Here is a 22,780-nt window from a genome sequence, read left to right as displayed (position 1 = left end):
AATGTGTTTTAATTTATAAATCCATGTAAATGCAAGCGTAATTAAAAAAATAGCAACAGAATAGAATTCAATTTTAGATGCAGCTCACAAGTGAGTTGTGTTATTTTTATATAGTTTTATATAGGTTATTTTTCAAATTCTTGTGAATCAGGAGCAGACGAAAAAGGGATAACAGGCTATATGTATGTCAAGACAACAATATAAGAGTTGTAAAAAGGATTTTTTATCAAACAGTATTAAGCAATAAAGACAAAAAAAATCGTTCTTTAGATTAAATTTGACTTTTAAACTCCTCCCCATTGTCACATTGACTCTGTTGAGTGTTTTAAATCCCACATCAAGGCGCTTTTATTTGAGGAGAGCCTTTATCTGATTTTAATTCTTGTTTAACTATGTTTTATCTTTTATTATCATCATTATTTGATTTTATGATCTCTGTGTTTTGGTTTGATTTTATGTTGTATTTTTGTAGAAAACTTGATTCTTTCTCGGAAAAACAAACAAAGATCTATTATAAAGATATTCTATTTATAAAAATGTTTATTGTAAGAAACATAAAGATTTATACAAAAAACATAATTGTATTGAGTCATGTTAAAATTGAATGTAAACAAGTTTAATGTGTTCTTTTTAGTGATAGTATTTGTTGTTATCTTGTGTTGCTGGTGAAGAAAAAGCAGATCTAACAATTTTCTTCTGTCTGACATCTATTGCTCATAGCTTGTTTTATTTTGAAATGTTTTGTGTGCATAGTTAAGTTGGGATGAAACAAACATGTTTACATAGAGTGTTAGTGTCAGAAAACAGCAATGGCAAAAAATACTTCTTTTTCGATTTGCAAAAGAACGTTTCCTCCTCCTTTTAACTCTCTCCAAAAAACAAAATAAAACCCCACCTGAGGCTGCAGGTGAGCACAGAGTGTGAAGGAGGAGTCAGAATTTAGTCTAATTAATATAAATCTGAAATACAAATGATCTGTTTCGTGATATAATATGATTTTAAATGTATAAATTCAACATAAGTGAAAGCTATAAATTGACAATACTAATTGTTGTGGCTTTGCAAAATAATTACCAAAATTATTAACCGACAGGAGCCATTACTTACTTTAATAACAAGAGATATATATATATATTTATTTATTAGAATAGTAAAAAAGCTGTTAAAAAACCTAAATGTAAATCCTGCAGAATGCACAATTATGCAAGTTGAGTGTTTTAGCAACAATAGAGAATTCAGACTTTTAAAATGTGCATTAACAGATGCTATAACAAATATGATGCTTAGGCTTGTAAATAATATCAAGATGGCGTTGAAAATAGCCCTCCAGCTAATTCTAAGTCTTGATTCAGAGAAAAGGAGCACAGATGCGAACATAGTGTCGTTTTGTGCACGTTTTCATGGAAGTGAAACATGTCCGTTAACTGGAGCTGTTGGAGTGGAGCTGTCAACAGGCCTGATTAGTCCATCTCACATTGAGGGATTTTAACTGAATTTACTTTCCATAAATCTCTGCTCTGATTACATTTGCATATTCAGATGTGTTTTGGTTCCAAGATCAGATGGCTCTCCAACATTTTACCTTGAACTGGGTCAACCATGATGAGACGCAACATGCATGGCTGTGTGGGCATGTAAGCCAGATAGTAATTAGCTCCACGCTTTTGCATAAATCCAATCTAAAAAAAAAGCAAGGAAACTTCATTGGAAAGAGTCAGAAAATGCATGGATGGTGTTGACGTTTGTCTCCTCACCAGATCGGTGAATGCTGATGCCACATCGGATGCCTTTAAAACCAACATCACCCTGTTCACGCGCATCTTGGACAGACTGTTGGATGGCTATGACAACCGTCTGCGGCCTGGTCTTGGAGGTGAGTGAGCAGAAGACGTCTGGATAATTGTTGTTGCACAACTGTTTCCTTTTTTAACAGATGACGGCTCATTTGAGGTGAAAACACACATCAGCTTTCATAGTGCCAGTTATCTTTGGCTGCAATCCCCTTAGGACTACACGGACGAACGCAATCTGTGCAGAAAAATAACATTTTGATTACATAACACCAAGTCCACTTCCTGGAAAGAAGCAGTGGACACGTTTAACCCTAAACCCAACTTTGTTGTCACCTGTGAACTGTAGTAAACCTTCTATAACCTAAACAACTGCAAAATAACATTACATTTTCTGAATCTATGATACTTTCTTTACAAAACATCATCTGTGCTACTCAGTACACGTTTGGCGTCCGTTTTGGCTTTGCTGGCCTCCTCACCCCCAAAGCTGAGTCCCTCCCCAGGACTTGGCGTAGTTTGAATTTCAAATTCCCGAGGCCATCCGTCCAGCCCAGGCGCTGCCATATGGGCAGGCAGATCTCCTTTAGCCTGGCTGTGCTCGGCGTGCTCAGAATCACATAAATTAAGGGGGGGCTTCCAGGTTTTTACGGTGCAGGAAACACACTTATAGATGCTCCATTTAAACACTGGGACTCTGTTCACTTAAGTGTTCTGTTAATTCTTTGTTTTTATGAATTTCTTGTGAGTAATGAAGCTTATTTTTCCATAAAGATTTGAACTTTGAGATTTTAAACCAGAGAGACAAGTGTGAAAATGTTCATGTCTGTTCGAGAATGAGTATAAAGTATGTAGTGACAGGATTTACAGCCTAAAAACATCTAGAACTATTATAAAAAAATAAAGATGGCTGGTTCATGGTCTACTTTAGGTTTTTAAATTATCCTCCTCCTTCATAAATCAGCATTGTTTCAAATCCCCATATCATGATTCTCCCCTCACTGTGCTTAACAATAGCACATACCTAACAGGTGAATACTCTTTTCTGCTCTGAACACATGAGTAACCATCCTGGCCACATTCATCTGTATTCCCTCTGAGTTGAAGATAAGGATTTTTTTTTTTATTCGAGGATGACAGACGCTCAGGGTGGTCTTTCTCGAACGGCAGCGTTTTTGGTTTATAGCCTCGTAAAACCTGCTTTAACTGCTGACTGCAGAACTGGTTCTCCAATGGCTTCCAGTTTACTGCACATTTTTTTCGTTAAATGTCGTCATCAATCTTCTTTTGCTACTGACGGCGACATTTTAAACACAATTCAAAATATGGCAGCAGAATAGTGTTGCATTTCAAAGTAACTTGAATTCATAAAAGTTGTAGAAGGATCCCCAAAAAAGAAAAAAGTAGAAAATTCAGCAGGGAAATCTAATGTTCTCCTTTTTTTGTCAAAATACTTTATTGAGGAAACCTTTTTCACATGTTCAACGTACTTTTAAAAAAAAAAAATCCCTTTGATGAAAGTTGTGTTTTTAGGTTTTTTTAACATGTTCTTGTGTCATTTTGTGTTAATGAAAGGCATGATATAAAGAAATTAAGCTCAAAACTGCATTTCTGAGAATTCTTTATTCAAGTAATTCATTACACATGTGCACAGAACTGTATTGAAAATCTAGGTTTTTACCCAAAGAAACACAATTTCGCAATTTAAATCAATTAAATCCTAATAATGCAAAAAACACAAACTAACTCATGCAATAAATCATTCAAAAACATGGTGACGGATGAGAACAAGCATTTGGAAGACGTCACAGCAGTGCTGAGCAGCTAAACCGTTGATGATCTCTATATATGTCAATGAGCTCGACACACACAGAAGCCTGTTCAGTGGTATTAGAAATAAACATTCTAACAGGAAGCTGTTGGTCCCTTTATTGTGTTTTATATCATGACAAGATACATTCATATTTCTGTCACAGCGCTAGCGCTCATCAGAGCTGCAAGTGTAGCCGCTATTGAAGAAGTAATTTTTGCGAAATCTTGGTTGATGATTATAAAGAGGAACTCTAACACTTTCAGCTTTTAATGAACTGTGATGCTGTGTGACCTTTTGTGGCGCCGGCTGTGCAGGGACCAGGGCAACCAGTTCCTACAAAGACCCAAAGACCCATTTTTCGTTAAAGATAAAGTTATGTGGGAAAATACCACAATAAATGGTAGGATGGTTGACCTCCGAGCGAAAGATGGCCGGTTCGATTCCTGCCATGTGTGGAAGTGTCCTTGGGCAAGACACTGAGCCCGACTTTGCCTCTGGTGGAAGGTTGGCGGCAGTGGAGTGTGGATGTGACTGTAAAGTGTTTGGGGCCTTTGAAAAAGGTAGAAAAGTGCTATACAAGTATACAACATTTACCATTTTACACTGATGTCACTATGGATTCTGATTGGTTAAAAGTTTTTCTATTGCTGTTTTACAAAATATGTCAGTTTCGATACTCCTCAAAACCCACTTCCTCTACGCACAAAAACTTTTTTCAATAAATGCTATTAAAATATATATAGATATGTATGTATATATTTTTTTAATCACTAGGAATGCTTTTAAAATAGATAAAAAGAAGATCTAAGTATGTGTAGACTGTATTTTACATTAAATGCTTTAACATTAAAAATTTTATCAGCTTTTTTTTCTTAAAAATGTTCTTTTTACATTGTTTCTGGCCAAAAAATATAAAAAAAATTTGAAAGCCTATGTAATATGTGGCATTTCTACACTAAAACCATATCAATTTTTGCCCCCAAGCAGCAAAACATGATTTAAAACTTTTTTTTATATAGGTTTTTGGGATCTTATTATGCTAAAAAATGTAAAAATAATTATTTAGCAAACTTTTTTCCTGAAAAAATAGATTTATTTTGGTTTCATCATTAACAATGTCCTGATTCTGAATGGAGAACAGAACCTCGTGACAATCCCTGACCAACAGATTGGTATGACAGTTTAATCCAGCAAGAAAACAACTCCTTGAAATAAACCACTTTAATAAAACATGAAAACACAGATCAGATGCTTTCAAGTCTGCTCCAGAACCATGAGAGCACATACATTTTTATAAGCGAAAGCCAGAGCCTGCAACGCTTAAAGTGCTGCTCTGTATTGTACCCATTAGCGTGCACAGGGACTACACTGCGCCGCAGAACTCGCTCTGTAAAAGAAACACAACATGACATCAGATGTAATTTTCCACATCCTGGGCACATTAGATCCGTATGTCTCATCTGTGGGGAAAAAATGTTAATGCTTCACTGGACGTTCATTTATACCACATTGATAACGTCTGGAAAAGGGAGATCATCCTGTCTGCACGAGAGCGTCCGCTCACACGTGCAGCGCGTCTCGGTGTCGAAGAGTCGCGTCCTTTTGTGATTTTCACGGGTCATGTAACATTTACCAGACGGAAAACGCCAATTCCCAATTTGTCCACCATATTCTCTCATGTTAGTCATCATACATCCATCACTTCTGTTATTTTTTTCCGGAATTTGTCAACACTTATTTATAGAATAAACTGCAGAATAAAGAGCCCTTCCAGTGATGTAATTCTCCTTTATCAAAAAGGTTTTAGCCTCCAAGAAACAGACCTTTTTGCTTGTTTTTGAAGAAAATTATGAGAACAAATAAACAATTTTATCTAATCAGGTGATGCTTTTAAATATCCTAATCAACAAAGCTCTGTCATGCCCAAAAGAGAACACAAATATGTGGTGAGTCGACCAAAAACAAAAAAGATATTCATGATGACGAGGCTGTAAGAGCCGGTACAAATGTCAAAACATGAAATCAGTGACTCAAAACCATCAAACAAATGGGATCAAATCAAATTCAGGAAGAAGGGATTTTGGAACAAACAAAATTTAAACTAAAACCAACCTACCGCTTTACCTGCAAACCTCTCCTGTTCATTTCACATCCAAAAATAAATTAAAAAGTAAATAAACAAAATAAATACATAAAATAATCGAATTAATTGATTTTTTTAAAATAAGTAGCCAGATAAAATCATCTAAAAACAGAGGGTTTCTAAAGTTTGACAGAAGGGCCGGACCAGTTGATTAGTGAAAAATATATCACTTGAAATCTGGATGAAAACATGCTTTAATTTGGATTGAAAATTGATATATGCGTTTTAAAACTGAACATGTTGAGGTTATTATTTCAAAACTGTGATATTTGTTCTAATTTTAGGTTGTATTGTACAAATCGGTTAATGTCTATGGAAGGGAAATTTGTAAATAACTTTGGATTTGTTCAAAAATTTGGATTTGTGTGTGCATAATTCTTGATTTGGAACCTTCGCAATGACTAAAAGGCTAGTATACCGGTGTACCACAGGGTCAGCCAGGACTCATACTTTGAAATTAACATAAGAAGACTATAAAAACTTTTATAAACCATTTAAATAATCTTCAAAAAATCTTTCCTGATGTACAAATGTAAGATGATGATCTAAAATAAATATAACTGTTGTTTTTGCCTTATAGAATAATTGTACAGGGTTTTAGCTGTGTTGAGTTAAGCTAATTCTGAGTTCATTCTAATTTCTTAAACATTATTTGGCTTTTAAAGCTAATTATTTTTATTTTTTTAGGACATTTACATTTTTTTTCTTGCAACTTTAGTGTTTCCTTTTGTGCTTTTCTTCTTTATAAACCTAAAAGAGATTGCTAGGTGTAACTATTGCATTTGCAGTGGTACTGTCCTCAGCTTTCTTCCTTATTACAAATACAGTGTAAAGAACATTGGTGTAATTGAATTCCTTTGTGATATAAAGAAGCCCATGAGTGCAAAATATATATATATATATTTTTAAAATATCAGTGGTGTGATTAAAATCTCCACTCAGAGGTTTGTAATCACTTTGTGACAGATGAAAGTGGCCATTTCACATTCTGTTCTCTGTTCAATGTTGTCAAATCTGTCTTGTCAGATTGGAGGATGAGTTCATCTCTTACACGGCTCAACATTTTGTTTTTCTCCGTTTTCTTCCTTTTTTTTTCTTTCCTAAACCGACAGCAGTGAGCTGACATTTGGATAGCTGCACAGTGGAATACTCAGTCTGACACAGGCAGGTTGAGCCTTACCTCTTAAACATGGTTCAGCAGCTCCATCTGCACCAAATGATTCAGATAGCACGCAACACACATGTTTGGGACTGTTGCTGCCGAGTAAATGAACTTTAGGTATTGTCCCCGTTCTCATTTTTCCTAAAGTCCTGGAGCGTTAAATGCACTTTTGATATTTTCAAATAGTAAACACAAACCCGCCTCGAGGAAAAAAGGCTTTTCTAAAGTTTACCACCACAAAAATGTGGCTTTGTTTTGAATAATGTTGTATAATCAAGTGGATTTCAATTGAATTACATTTATTTTCTTATTTCAATTGAATTTAACCAATTAATTAACTTTTTTAACACCAATGGCGTCAGCTACAACCCGTGTCACAATGCGTGAAAAGTCTGCTGGACATACGTGGAACGGTCGTGAAAACCCACGGATTGGATTACGCATCTAACAAAAATCCCACACAGTTGTGTAAGAGTTGTGAAATTATTGATTTTGGCCAATGAGGCAAATTTAATTTGTGATATTGGGCTATATAAATAAAATTGAATTGAATTGAATTGGAGCCTTAAGTAAGTCATTTCTATGGGTGACATCACATTCACTCAGTCCAGTTCTCATATACAGTCAGCGGTTTATTGTACAACAGACTTTTTCTCTCATTGTCCATAAAAATCCGGTTGTTTTGTAATCTCATTAGACTGTTGGCTGATCTTTTTTGTGGCCCTTTGGCTAAAACTGAATTCTAAACAACACATTTATTAAATAAACATTAAGAAAACAAATTTATTTAAAACATTTTCAGAGAAAATCTTTCTCTGAGACACCATAAAAAATGGATTATGCCACACAAAATGTCAGAACATTAAAGATGAGGATTAAATGGTCAAGAAAACACATTTTCAGGACAAACCAAACTGTAGAAATGAATTATATTTCTGCATATGAAACAAAAAATGGGTGTTCTTTGGGATGTAAGAAGAAATGCCTGCCCCCTTTTTGCCTTTTCCAATCCAAGTGGAGCATTTGGCTTTGTTAAACAAAAGAATGGCCGAAAGATAAAAGAAGATCAGCAGAAAATGAAATTTAAATATTTTTACATATTAATTATTTTTTGGGTTTTCTTGTTATAGTTTAAACAGGCTGTTTCATACAGTTTCCCTTATACACCAAATGAAGTAAAGTAAATACCTTTCAAAATTCTGAATTAATTTTGATTAACAAGTTGCCAATTCATTGTGAATTACCATCACATTACCATAACACCATTCTCATTTCCATTCAAAACCAGCCGTTTCATTAAGTTGGACTCATTTTGGATAACCAATAACTTGAACTAAATGAAGGTAAAACTTTCATCAGAGGAGATAAAATAGATAAAAGCAGTTTCTCCTTGAAAAATCCATCAATTTTCTAAATTCCCTCAATCTTCTTTGAGGTAGTGGGTTGCTGGAGCCTATCCTAGCAACACTCTTACTCTCAAAATTGACATTTTAAGTGTCCCTAACTCGTCTGAAACATCCAAACCCCTACTACAACATCCCACCCTAAAGAAAAATCAAATTTTCAATGAAAATGTACTTGATTTTGATTCATTTTTCATGTCCTGCTCATTTATTCCACCTGCTGTTCCTTTGATTGTATACCTTTTTTTAAACGCCAGCTGCTTTTAATTGGCTCACTGTTCAGAGGTGGGCCGTATCTACAAAAATACCGAGCAGGGTGTTTTATGCATTCATCAGCAAAGTAAATGAATCAAATCGATATGTTTGTGCGCTGCAAGAAAAAAAATATCAATTTAGATCTACCTTATCCACATAATTGCATCTGCTTTACATAACCAATATGCCTTGCTAAATGGATTGAACCTATTGACCAGCAGCCTGCTGCCTCCTGTTGATTTAGGTCACCTTATTAACATGACAGCAGTTCTTCATGGAGTCTCTGATGTACAGTGTAATTATATTTTTGAGAATGAAGATCTAATAAAACAACAGATTCTCGATACTTGGAAAAGCAGAGCACACTTTTATTATTCATCTATGTTTTCAAGCTGTTTATCACTGTGTGATTAAAAAAAAAAAAAACTCTAATTACAGTAAAAACATTAGCCCCTTTTGTAAACTATTCAAATAATGGGTTCTGATAGGAGGGTGATGAATAGTGCTGCACCTTTCGTGCATTAAGAGTGCTTTACTTACATGGAGGAATGTGGTGCAGCATGGAGGGAAACCTGGCAAGCTTTTTTTATTTGACTGCACATGAGTGACTGCGTTTCTGTAATTACATGGAGCTTTGAAAAAGCAAATCAACCCTCCAGTGCCATAAGAAAAGACCGTATAGCAAATAAAGGTCATGCAGAGGTGAACTGAGCCGATGCACAGCGTAAATCCACGTCAATGCAACAGCTATAGAAAATAACTGCAAAGAATTTTTTTAAGTGCATTTTCCGTTGTATATCATTATTCCCGTTAGGGCAGGGGTCTGCAACCTCCAGCTCCAGAGCCACATGAGGCTCTTCTATCCCTCCATGGTGGCTCTCTGGTTGGAGAAAAACAATATAGTAACTGTTAGCAACATGCTAAAATTTTTGTTATTTACTTTGTTTTTAGGCTAATTTAGAGTTTGTCTTCTATTCAAGCAGCAGGATAACAATTTTGACTAATTTAGTTCACTGAGGAATTTTATGCTAATTTGGTGTTTAGCTAATAATTTAGCAAAATGCTGATGTTTTTGGCTAATTTGTTATCTACTGAAGTTTTGCTGGGGTAATTTAGATTTTCCTTTTATTTTAGAAACAAGCTAACTTTTTTGACTAATTTAGTTTACTGAGAAATTTTGGCTATTTAGAAGTTCAGCTAGTAACTGAGCAACGAGCTAGCTTTTTTGGGGGGCTAATTGGGCCTCTAATTAAATGTTTAGTGCTAATTTAGAGTTTGGCTAATATTTTTGCAATTTGCTAAAACTTTTTCTCTTATTGTTAACTACTGGAGTTTTTAGGCTGATTTAGAGTTTAGCTTTTATTTTAGCAACATGCTAACATTTTGGCTGATTTCATTTACTCAGGAATTTTATGCTAATTTAGAGTTTAGCTAGTAATTAAGAAACAAGCTAGCGTTTTTTTTTAAACTAATTTGGCCTCAACTAAAGGTAAAAACATTTTTAAAAAATCAAATTTTGAGAAATGCTAGTTTCTTTTTAGATTTTTGCTTTTGTTCATTCCAAAAAATAAGAAATATTTATATAAAATAAATATGGCCACAAATGCAAATCAAAATTTCTTAAAGGCTAAAGTAAAACTATGCGGCTCCTTCTAGGTTTTGACCAGTAGAAAACGAGCACAAATGGCTTTTTTATTGTTAAAGGTTGTCGACCCCTGCATTAGGACATACTGGTCCTAGAAGGGGTTTGAATTAATGAAATGTTAAAATTAAAAAATAAAAAAATTAACTTGACTATCAAAACATCTCAATTGTTTATTTATATGACGCTTTAGTAAAAAAAAGGGTAAAACAAAATAAAAAATCCCCAGCAGAGCAGAATCTTATGTCATAACCTTAGTAATATATATATATATTTTAAATAGAACATAAATATGTCAGCTGAATGCTCAGCAGCATCACCTGCAGCTCGCCAAATATGACTAATATTACTGTATACTGTAAAGAAATGATTGTTTTTTCCTCTGAGATGCTGGAGGCGTCTCTGCTGGGATCGCTGACTGACAGAGCTCAGACCAGCTCAAACGAACCATGCTAATGGGCCAAACAGAGCAGAGTTAATGTTAACCAAACTAAACTGTTTGGACATGAAATCAGAAAATGTACATTATGTCTCTGTCAGCTGTCAACTGAGTCCACAACATGACTTTTTATGCAGATTTTACACTGATACTGTCGATTTTTGCTCTGAATGCAGCACAATATAAGCCTGATTTGTCAGTTTGGTTCCTATAAACTTTTCAAATTGCACATTAGTTTAAGGGAAAATTGATTCAGGCATTTTTGAACACTTACTGTACATCAAAACAAGTTTAAACCAAAGACAGTTTTAAAGATAATTACAGTTCTTACAACAGAAAAGCAAATATCAGCTGTATAAAGAAGCAATTTTGATGCTGCGTTTACACCAAACTCAATTTGCGCTGCAGATACGGTCAGTTTCAATGTTAAGTCAACGGAACAGCTACAATCCAAAACAGTCTGGAGTCCAGAGTTCAAATTTGGAAATTTTGGTAAGGTCGCCACGGCACGTGGACCAATCACGGACTGAGTTTGGGGCACATGATGTTTGACAGCGGGTAAAGCACACATCCAATATGTGAATCACTCTGATAGTTCTCCTTCTTAACTTTCATCAATTTTCTTAACCTTTCATGAACCCAAACATGGAGATTACTAATGTTTTTGCAGAGCTCTTCAAAATAAAACTCAGATGAAGATGCAGTTGATTGAGGCAGTCTTGTTTTTGCCACAAACCACCTTGTGTTTCATTTTTGAACTGGCTTCAATCAGGAAGTGCATCCAATCACAGACCAACAGGAAGCAAATAATCTGTACATAAAGTCAACATAATACAGCAGAAAGTATTGCAAACATGCAGAAAAATAAATTATTGCACATAAAAAAAAGTAATAAAAATGTTAAAAGATTGAAAAGGAATTTCAGTTTTTGACAAATTTGAAGAAAACAAAAGATCAGGTCCAATTTTATTGATATTAAATTGACAAAAATGCAAATAGGTAATCTACACTAAAATATCTGATTATTGGATCATTAAATGTACAAAAACATAATCATTGGGTCAAGAAAAACCATTAAAACAGAAAGTTAATGTTAGGAAAACAGTTTTAAAGTCAGTGTTTTCCATTCAAGCTGCCTTTAAATATTCATGACGTTTTTTTGTGTTTTTATTTCTTCTGACCCAGACAGGGTAACTGAGGTGAAGACCAACATCTACGTCACCAGCTTTGGACCCGTTTCAGACACAGACATGGTGAGTCCAGATTTGGTTCATTCAGACTGAGAACAGGAAGACAGAGGAAAAGATTCTTCTTTCAAATCATTCACTGTTATTATTGCTTCCTCTATTTGTGACTACCTCGGTCTGTTCTGTCCACACGTCGGCTGAAGTAGGACGTGTATTCCCTGCCACGGCACAAAGTCTATTCATCTGACAATTTTCATCTCATACATTATTGAAAGTCTTCTTGTTATTCATGTCACTCCTTTGTTTATCCTGGGCTCTCCTGTTTATCATTCTGAAACACGCGGCCACCTTCGCATCATATCTCCTGCTTCTCTTCTATAGATAAAGACCCATTTTCCAAGTGACTGATACATTGATTTCACAATTATGAACCTGCATGTGCAATGCACTGACCTCTGGAAGATAATTACAACAGAGGGCTTTTAGCCGAACATAAGCCATCATCTGTGCAGGCTACAACACGGAACAATAAATCTGCAAAGCAGCATTTTTTTTTTTTCTTTATCCATGTGGCAGAAATCCCAGATCCACAGCACCACCCACATGTGATCTCCTGTGACTAATTGGCCCAGAGGGTGAACTGCCTGCTAAATTTCAGCTAACTCAACCCTGATGTGTCTTTTTCAAACTATCCTGCAGACTGACAGAGAGATGGACGAATAAATGACCAAAAAAACAGCTGCTAATATGTTGATAGTGGCCTTGAAGAGCAAATCACTTGATGCACAAACATTTTAAAGATCACAACAATTAAAAAAGCAAAGTAAATTATAATAAAAAATAACTTATAAAAAAAACATAATTACAAAACGTGAAACGTGTCAGACAACAAAAGTAATTTACATAAAACAAAATTAAACGTTAACAAATAAAAACGATGGGTATAATGGGACATCACTTATTGAATTATTACATTTAGTTTTTTATGTGGACATAATTTAAGATAATCAGGCTTAAGCTTGCATTCTTGAGCTTTTTTCTACGCCCCAAAGTGCAAATCTTCCCAATAAATCACTTAATGCAACATTTTGAAAACCATTTTGATGACAATTAAAGAAACAAAAAACTGGAAAAGGTAGGTATTACTGATTGATGACGTTTGATTTTTGATGTTCTGATAACAGAGGACATAATTACATAAAATTAAGCTTAAACTTGAATTCTTAAGTACTTATTTACACCCTTAAGTGCAAATCTCCACAATAAATAACTTAATTCAACATATTAAAGATTACAAAGAAAATTTGATTTCTAAAATGTTTTCATTTTACATTTTGTTGTAATTTTGTTTTTTGTTTTGGGGATTTGTTTTGGTTTCTAAAATATGTTTTTAAATGAGGGATTTGTTGATATGATGCAAAACATGTTAAAGATCACGACATTTAATAAAAGATATGTATAAGTTAAGAGTATTCACCCTTTAAAAATGCTAACACTTCAAACTCTTAAATATGTAGTCCTTCAAAGACAATCTTGAATATAAAATGTTTAGTTTTTTCAACTGAAAAAAATCCTCTTTGAAGTAACGATCCTGTCCTGTAACTAAGAGGACCACCCATGTGTCCCCCTGTCAAGGGATTTTAGGATTGCAGTCTGTTGATTGAGACCCACACATGGGTGTCAGACAATCAAATATTATAACATTTTGGGTGTTTTCACATTTGGATTGTCCACATTTCCCTCCTCGATTTGGTTTGGTCCACACTTCTCTAGACAGGAGTGGACGGCGCCGTCTGAAAACATCTCACAGATAAAACAGCTGCTCAGAAGAACAAAAAAAGAAAATATTTCTTGTGTCATATTATCACCTGGACGTTCTCACTACAGCACATTTTCAGTCCAGACATTACACTTAGACGGAGATGAGGGGTTGTTACTCATTTCAGTTGAAACAGACTTGTGTAACTTGCTTCAATGTGTTCACTACTGTTTGTTAGTAGCCTGTAAAAGTCACAGAATAATTAGAATGTTTTTGTTTTACTCAAGAATTTGTGCTAGCGAGCTTTAAAATGATGAGATTCTTGAGGAGAAAGCAAAAAACAAAAGGTCCCTGTCAATTTGCAAGTGAACCTTGGTGCGGTTCACTTCAGTGCAAATGTGGATTACACAGACAAATTTCTTCACTTTGACATTCAGAGGTCAGAAATCACACCATTAATGTCCTTATATCTTTCTAGAATAAGATCATTAATAAATTATGATGAGTAAGAAATAATCCAAAAAACATGTATTTTAAAATATTTCTATGAATAAAGAGAATAAATATTTATTCACAAATGGCTGCAAATAATAAAAATAACAAATCCCAATATAGTAAATAGTGTGGTTTTGTATGGGAGGATCATGTTTATCCAAATGTATCAGAAAAAAAACCTTCTCTTCACGTTTCACTCTCGTGAATCATATCAACACGTTCACCTTCACACATACACACATTTCACAGCACTCTGCTTTCTGCACCAAATCCTCTCTAGTGTGCGGTTTCTTTTCACAGCACAGGATTGTGGGTTGGTGGGGGGGGGGGTGTTGTTGTTGTGGACTCAAAGGTAGTTTAGGGGAGCACTAACCCTGGGATCTGGGAGAAGCACAAAGATCGCACCTTCAGATGGAGAAAACAAATGATTGTTTTGCAGGAAGCATAACACTTTTTATATAAAGACCCACTCCAACCATCTTTGGATTGATTTTAAAAGTGTTCTCAGTGCTCTTTTGATTATGAGTTCAGCATTTTTAGTCCAAAATCAGAATTAAACGAAATAGGGAGTTTTAGCCCCCCCGGCCTATTTTCTAAATCACAAATAAGCTATTTTTTAAAAAACATTTTTTGGTTCACACCAATTTAAATAAACAAATACCCAGAAATGCAATTCTAAGCGTAACTTTCATTCTATATGTCAAAAACACAATTTTCATTTGAGTGGGTCTTCAAATCAGCAGCTTTGTTATATAGTTTTCAGTAATAGTAAAGACATTTTCTAATTTGTCTTCTGCCCCCTCAGGAGTACACGATAGACGTTTTCTTCCGGCAAAGCTGGAAAGACGAGAGGTTGACATTTCACGGACCAATGAACATTCTGCCTCTCAACAACCTCATGGCGAGTAAGATCTGGACCCCAGACACCTTCTTTCACAACGGGAAAAAGTCTGTGGCTCACAACATGACCATGCCAAACAAACTCCTGAGGATCAAAGACGACGGGACTCTGCTGTACACCATGAGGTATTTTAACTCTGTGTTTTTAAAATAATGTTTAGCAGTTACTGATAGCAGCATGTGGAAGGACAGTCTTCAATGTAGCTTGGTCATTCATGGAAACCCATCCCTGTTTATCTACAATTTTAGCAAATTTTGAAGCAATTAAAACCAGAAATTTCAAAAGAATAGGGATCATAATGTGTTTTTAAGGGGGTTTTAGGCAAAAACATTTTTCATTTTTCTGTCACCAGTCTTTAAGAGAAACCCAATGCCAGAGGATGTAGAAAAAATGACATAATTAACTTTCTAACTCCATAGCTGACCTGAAGTGTCACCACAATCCCACATTTCTTTGTTGTGTTTTCTACTGCTGTTCTTTGCTGCTTTCAGCAGACAAAATTTGCTTATTTTTACGGTAGCAAACACTTTTGAGAAATGCACAAAACTTTGTTTTTAGTCTCCTTTTGAACATTTTGATGAATTTAATATGAATAAAGATTTTTACAAAGCACAGAAAATAAAACTAATTAGTATTTTAATGTGTTTTATTTTACTGATTAATTTCAGGCATTAAAATAATATAATACTATATTGTAAAAATAAATAAATAAGTGTATTTATATCAAACTCATTTCATCATCTAGTAATTCATCGATATGTAAAGTATAAAAACAGATTTAACCTAAAATAACAATATTTATATATCTTGATATATTTTTACACTAATTTCCGATTATTTTATGTAAAGTTTGCACAAACCAACATTTAAAATAGATAAACATGATCCGAGTTTGTCTTTAAACGGTTAAACAACACCTTCAAAATAAAAGTGAAACATTAATAAAATCCTAAAATATGAATGAATTCAATTACTCGTACAAACGTTAAAATCATTTATATGTATTTCTTTTTTTTTGGTTTTCTTTTAGTACTTTTGATGTATTTTCTTGTAAATACTGCTAAATTTCCTTTTTATTGCGGATGGCTTTTGTAACGTCTGCTGTGATTTGGCTGCAGGTTAACTGTGCATGCTGAGTGCCCCATGCATCTGGAGGATTTCCCCATGGACTTCCATTCCTGTCCACTAAAATTTGGCAGCTGTGAGTAACTCTGATGATAGAAATGCTCCAGGGAAGTGAAGATAAAAAGCTTTTCTCTTTTTATTTTGTCTGATTGTCCTCTTCTTTTCTGTGGCACGATCGTGTGATGTCAGAGGGTGGATGAGATGTTTGTCATGTGGTTGTGGGTTCATACATGTCGGAAAAAGATGCCTCAGCAGTTAAACTCATGCTGAATGTGCACAAAAAATAGCATAACAGGAAATAGAATTGTAAGCATTATTGTTACACTTTCTCTGTTATAAAAATGTTGGTTTAAAAGCATTTTAGCAAAATACAGGATGATATTTTACATCAATTAAATGTTGAAAGATGTAATAGGAGCTAATAGATGTATTTTAATCAATTTATATTATTTTGAATTTACTTGTTGCTTTATGTTGTCTTTTAATTTTTAACTATAACTCTTAACTAGCAACCTCAATTTGTTATGCGATTAAATAAAATACATTTTTTAAATAAAATCATCATTGTTTTACCCATTGACTGTATATGAGAACTGGACAGAGTGTGTTTATTCCTTTTTTTGGAGCCTCATTACCTTCCACAAAGTGGTGGCTTGTCTTCTTAGCATAAAATGTACATATTTTACAAGTTTCACAAAAACCTCAAAGGATTTCACAAAATTCCCAAATGAATTAATCATATTTATATTTAAAACACGTTAAAATAAGTTTAAAACAAATTCATTTTTGTACCCATCATGCCAACAACACAAATATTTCATAACAATCGTACAAACGTACAAACCGTTAGAGTTCTTGTGAGTGTGTGATGTCACTCATAGAAATGGTGCATTTGTGGCTCCAATGAAATACGTTTAGATCAGTCGTCATTTTCTTGGTGATATGGTGGAGCCAGATGTCATCAGTAAGCGGTGACTGGTCCAACTTGATCTTAGACAGCGTTTCCATGGCAACCACTCTCATCAATCAGGAGTCAGATGGCTGGAAGTCCATACTCTTACTACTTGAAAGCAGGCTCCATGAAAGCTGTCAATCAAACAAACGTGGGACGTGAAACCGCCTTTTTTTTATTTCGAAATCTGATTGACCAGTTTGCAGAAAAAAAATACAGGATCATCAAGAACATATTAAAAAAATGTATGGACAATCGGGCAAATAGAATTAGTAATAGCTGTTTATTTATCTGCATTTGGCTGATTTTGGCTTCTTGGAACCAGTAGGAACTTCCTGTTTAAAACACCATCAGTCCAGTTCTCACTTACAGTCAATGGTTTAACCCAATGAAAATATTTTAGAAAGATTTGCTCCTAACCAGTATTAAATACAATTTAATAAATTATCGACAATAAATGACAAACAAAACGCTGTTGCTCCTGAAATTTTCTTTTTTTTTGATCACTTAAAACATTCTAATTATGAATATATTTTCTTATAGATGCGTACACAATCTCAGAAGTCACTTACGCGTGGACCCGAAACGCTTCTGACTCAGTCGTGGTTGAGGGGGAGAGCTCTCGCCTGAACCAGTATGACCTTCTTGGGCAAACTGTCGGTCAAGAAACCATCAAATCCAGCACAGGTACAGTATGTTCAAAATCTGCTGCAGCAATTAAGGACATTTGAATAAGTCATCAAGATTTGAACCTAAATAAATTCCAAACTATGTAGTGAGTTTTTGGTTGTTGTTTCTGAACAGCTGTTTATTACACCACAAATTACAGCACAAGTATGATAGTTAAAAAAAAACAGCATCTCTGGCTTGAACCCAATTTATTTGTGGAATCAAGGACCTCATGTCTTTGTTTCAGTTCTGCTCAAGTGTGAAACTCAAACTGATCTTGTGCTTGTTTGTGTGGAGACTGTGCTCATACACCTCCTACATGCTGCAGGAGGTGGCATTAAGCCTGCTGGGCCACTCCATGTAATTTACCTTTCACTGTTTTTGCTGTGGAAAAAAAAAATGGGGCTTATGTTCATTAATTTTTAACGTTTCAAAAGATGTGAAAGCTTTGGGGATGACTTAAAGTGAGGTTCAAGAAATAACCTCTATTACCCACCAACACCTTCTTTTAGGGAATGAGAGTTAGCTACTAGGACTGCTAATACTACTACTAACACTACTACTACTACTACAGTTGTGGTCAAAAGTTTACATATATTTGTAAAGATCACAATGTCATCTTGAGTTTCCAGTTATTTCTATAACTTTGATTTTTCTCTGATAGAGAGATCGGAACAAGTGTCACAAAAAAAAAAATAACATTAGTTTTGGTTGTTTTATGACTCTATTATGGGTCAACTGAAAATGTGACCAAAGCTGCTGGGTCAAAAAAAATATATACAGCAACGCTAACATTTGGGTACATGTCCCTTTACCATTTTCACTTCAATTGGGCACTTTTGGAAGCCATCCACAAGCTTCTGGCAGGCTTCTAAATGTATGACCACTCCTCTTAATAGAATTGGTTCATTTCAGTAAAATTTGTTGGCTTTCTGACATAATTTTTTCATTGGCATTGTTCAGAAGTTCTCAATTGGGTTTTATGGGATTTCAGGATTTTAGGAAGACCATTCTAAAGCCTTAATTCAAACCTGGTTTAACCATTTCACTACCACTTTTGATGTGTGTTTGGGGTCATTGTTCTGTTGGAACACAAAACTTAACCCAAAGACCCAACCTTCAAGATGATGATTTTTGGTTATCTTTAAGAATTTAAAGGCAATCCTCCTTCTTTATTATCACATTTGGAATAAGTTATAACAGTTTAAAAAATGAATAAAAGTCAGATTTCAAATTTCAGCATAAAAAATATCCCCAGGATTTCTGCAGCTGCTGACAATAAACATGCAAATTCCCAAAATATACAAGAGCATGCAAATAAATAAATAAATGTCGCCTATGACTCAACAATTTCTGGAACCACAATTACTGAAAAAACCTCTTAAAATGACTGTCAGTTTCTGACAATTGCAAAAAATGTGTATTTTTTCTCTTTATTCGTTCATTCTAGGATTTCTTGTTGCACAGCTTCCTCTTCAACAATTTTTTTCAGCATTTTCTAGTCTTAACCATTTTAACACATTAATTGGGTTTAATTTTAAATGACAAATGCACTTTTAAGTAGCACTTTTTATTTATTATTTTTTAAGTTTTTACTTTGAGTTAGAGATGAGTGTTGCTAAAGATCTATTCTATTCTTTAAAAAAAAATAGTTGTAAAATTCAATGTACAGTGTATAACTTTTTCTGCACAATCAAAATATTAGTAAAAATTGATTATTTTTGTCTAAGTACGTTTTTTGACCAGTTCAAGCTTGCAATGCTGTTTAAAATTTCTGTTTGCTTTAGTGGCGTTCAAGGAGCTTCTTAATAAAAGCCTAAAGCGATAATGAATATTTGGAGAACGTGAGATTAATGATTTTCTGGGCACAGGATGACAGCTGGCTCACCAAACTCATGAGGCTTCCAAGAGATCTCGAAATCAGACAGCACAACATGCTCCATCTGTACATGTGTGTTCCTCCTGCCATCAGGGCTAAACTATACGATCCAAAGAGTGTTCATCTGTTATTTATAACGCTGGATGGACATTTCTACTCTGTCTGTGGCTGCACTGCTTCCTTGATTGAGCTTTCCTTGTATAATTATATCTTTAGTTAAAGGATTTACTCAGGAAAACTGACACTTCCTTTTTTCCTTCTTTTTTTCCAGTAATATTTGTCCTGTTTTGTATTCATGAGCAACCATCCCATAGATTAAAATATCTCCACTGGCTGAGAGTCTCAGTTTGTTACATCAATTTACTTCTAAAAATTAGCTTTGAATGAGATGAATCCGTGTGCATAAAACTCGATTTTTGAAAAAAAAATAAAAGAGATTAAGAGCCAGAATGCATTATTTTATCCTACCCTGCTTTTATGCAGAAAATACTGTACTTTACTATGTAAAAACTCCTTCATCTGTGGATAATTTCTAGATTTTGTTGTCTCCTTTTATCATTTGTGTTTTAGTAAGATGGAATATTTAATAGAAAGTCTTTTAATTTGTAGGAGTTTGCATTCAAGTCTTAGTTCCTGTTAGCTTTATTGATCTTTTATTGTAACCTCAGATTCAATTTTACACACAACAAAATAATTCAAGTGTATTTTTAAATCTTAAAAACACTTTTTTCCCCAATTCTGAATATAAATGGTCAGTTTTGTAATCTTTAGATCTTTAGTTGGTTCCAAAAATAAACAATTATTTTGGAAGATGCAATAATAATGTACTGTGTACTTGCTTTTACATTTTATTTTTAAATTTCCTTAATGATTTTTTAAATTATTGTTTTGCATCAAATATTGTGCTTATCTAATTCACACACAGACTATTTTCTATGTAATCTATAGGAAAGCATATTTCTGTGTGACTATTAGACTGATGGACAATAGAAATATGAACAGAGTAGCTCCAAGTAGAAAAGCAAACATGAAAAGAATTATCAAAATGTCTGTGTTTAATTTTCAGTAACATTCAGAATTAAAAATCCTGTGTGCTCAGAATGATCAATGTGTTCACAAAAGGGCACATTTCATTCAGACAAATCTTCAGGAAAAAAATAGCCACTAAATCAGTCACAAACTTATTTTCATGAGAGCATGGATTTTGGAGGCTGAAAGTGGGAGTCAAAAATGTAAAATATGGAAGTGAAGCAAAAATAATAATAAAAAAAAATACTAATTTACAGAGTGATCACTTTAATTATTTGCTTAACACCTTCCCAGAATTTTGATTGTGCCAGTTATTACTCAGGGTTTACTTGTACCGCGGTGAACAGAGCAATTATGGAGCTCTGGCTCGTACTGCTTAAGTAATCAGTGTGTATGGGAGGTGAGGGAGAAAGATTCATTTTTAAATATTAGAAAATGACTTCTAGCAGGATACATGGCTCTCTAACAAAACATTTTCTCTTTCAAATGTTTTTGCTCTTTTGGCAGATGCAATGCCTCAAATTCTGCCTTCCATTTATGTGATTGTCGTAGATAATAAAGGTGATCCCAAAATGAGAAAGTGTGGGTTTAATTGTTACAGGAACGGTTGATCATAATTCCCAATGTTTGCTTGTTCTTTTTGTTAGTTTTGATGAAGTTAAATTACACTTCAGATTTACTTCTGCCCCTGAGGAACACAAGAGTTGTCCTGATAGGTCTTTGTGATGGTGACCTAACAAAACACAAGCATTAGTGCTCAGCTGATCCACTTAAAGAGCCTATTGTTTTATAACTGAAATGTACTATTGGAAAAACTTTGTCTTGCTGTAATATTTCTGTGAATGTGTCTGTACCCGTACCTTTTTGAGAACAGTCTTTATTCTAACATGAGCTGTTGGGTAAACTCCAGCTTGAGTAGCAACTTAAGGAAAGTTAGATAAACTCCTCCATCAGTGTTGGTAAATGTAAACTCCCCGAGCATCAAGTACAGTTAAGGAAATTCTCTTTTGAGCATTAAACTCCTCCCGAGCACTAAGTAATAGAGGTGTAACAATTAATTGACTTACTTGATAAATTGATTTATTTTCCAATGATCTAACCAGATCGATCTATCTAAGGCAAGTTGTTAATCCAGTTGTCCTATAAATAATAAAGAACCAGTGGGCTGAACTTTATGAAGCAAAAATGTGAATGGATTTGCCATTAATTCTTGTTTACTTGTTTTTTTGTACACAAATTTAATTTACACTTGATCACCTTACAAGACATACAATGAATCAGGAAATTTTCACCTAAATGGTTCAGTACCCAGGAATTCATATGAGTCCCACTGGTTGAATTTTTGGCTAAATATATCCTGGATCAATTTAATTCAGTGAATCTAATTGTTCCAAACAAACCAACCTCGACTATGAATTGTATCAGCAGCTAAAAATTATGATACAAACAGGATTGTTGTTAAAATGAAGTGTTACACCCCTATTAAGGATACTCCTCCTTGTGTGCTAAGTAATACAAACTCCTTCTAGAGCATCAAGTAAAGTAAACTCATCCTTTAGCAAGTTTAGTAAATTCCTCATTGAGCCCAAATAAACTCCTCCTTGAGGGTTAAGTAAAGGTAAGCAAACTCCTCCTTGAGTTCAAAATAATCTCCTCCTTGAGCGATAATCAAGTTAAGTAAACTCTTTCTTAAACACACAAAACTAAACTCCTCCTTGAGTGCTAAGTAAAGTTAAGTAAACTCCTCCTTGAGCACAAAATAAACTCCTCCTTGAGTGCTGAGTAAAGTCAAGTAAACTCCTCCTTGGGTGTTAAGTAAAGTTAAGTAAACTCCTCCTTGAGCAATAAATAAACTCCTCCTTGAGGACTAGGTAAAGTTAAGTAAACTCCTCCTTGAGTGTTGAGTAAAGTTAAGTAAACTCCTCCTTTAGAACAAAATAAACTCCTCCTTGGGGGCTAGGTAAAGTTAAGTAAACTGCTCCTTTAGCACAAAATAAATTCCTCCTTGGGGGCTAGGTAAAGTTAAGTAAACTCCTCCTTGAGCACAAAATAAACTCCTCCTTGAGTGTTAAGTAAAGTTTAGTAAATTCCTCTTTGGGCGTAAAATAAACTTCTCCTTCAGCGTTAGGTCAACTCC

At 34.4% G+C, this 22,780-nt stretch overlaps 1 protein-coding gene across 1 annotated transcript in view; it reads left to right on the top strand.

The window, feature by feature from the left end:
- The window catches only part of LOC112153562 (gamma-aminobutyric acid receptor subunit alpha-2), a 46,946-nt gene that overhangs the window by 5,453 nt on the left and 18,713 nt on the right, over positions 1-22,780 (top strand). The window contains exons 3-7 of the mRNA XM_024283877.2: positions 1,758-1,873; positions 11,833-11,900; positions 14,894-15,114; positions 16,108-16,190; positions 17,610-17,753. Of these exons, the coding sequence (XP_024139645.1) occupies positions 1,758-1,873; positions 11,833-11,900; positions 14,894-15,114; positions 16,108-16,190; positions 17,610-17,753 (632 nt within the window). The remainder of the gene's footprint in view (positions 1-1,757; positions 1,874-11,832; positions 11,901-14,893; positions 15,115-16,107; positions 16,191-17,609; positions 17,754-22,780) is intronic.

This window comes from Oryzias melastigma, linkage group LG10 (genome assembly GCF_002922805.2).
Source record: "Oryzias melastigma strain HK-1 linkage group LG10, ASM292280v2, whole genome shotgun sequence".
Classification (NCBI taxonomy): Eukaryota; Metazoa; Chordata; class Actinopteri; order Beloniformes; family Adrianichthyidae; genus Oryzias; species Oryzias melastigma.
The sequence above is the reverse complement of the archived record's forward strand: the minus strand, read 5'-3'. Positions and strand labels throughout refer to the sequence as shown.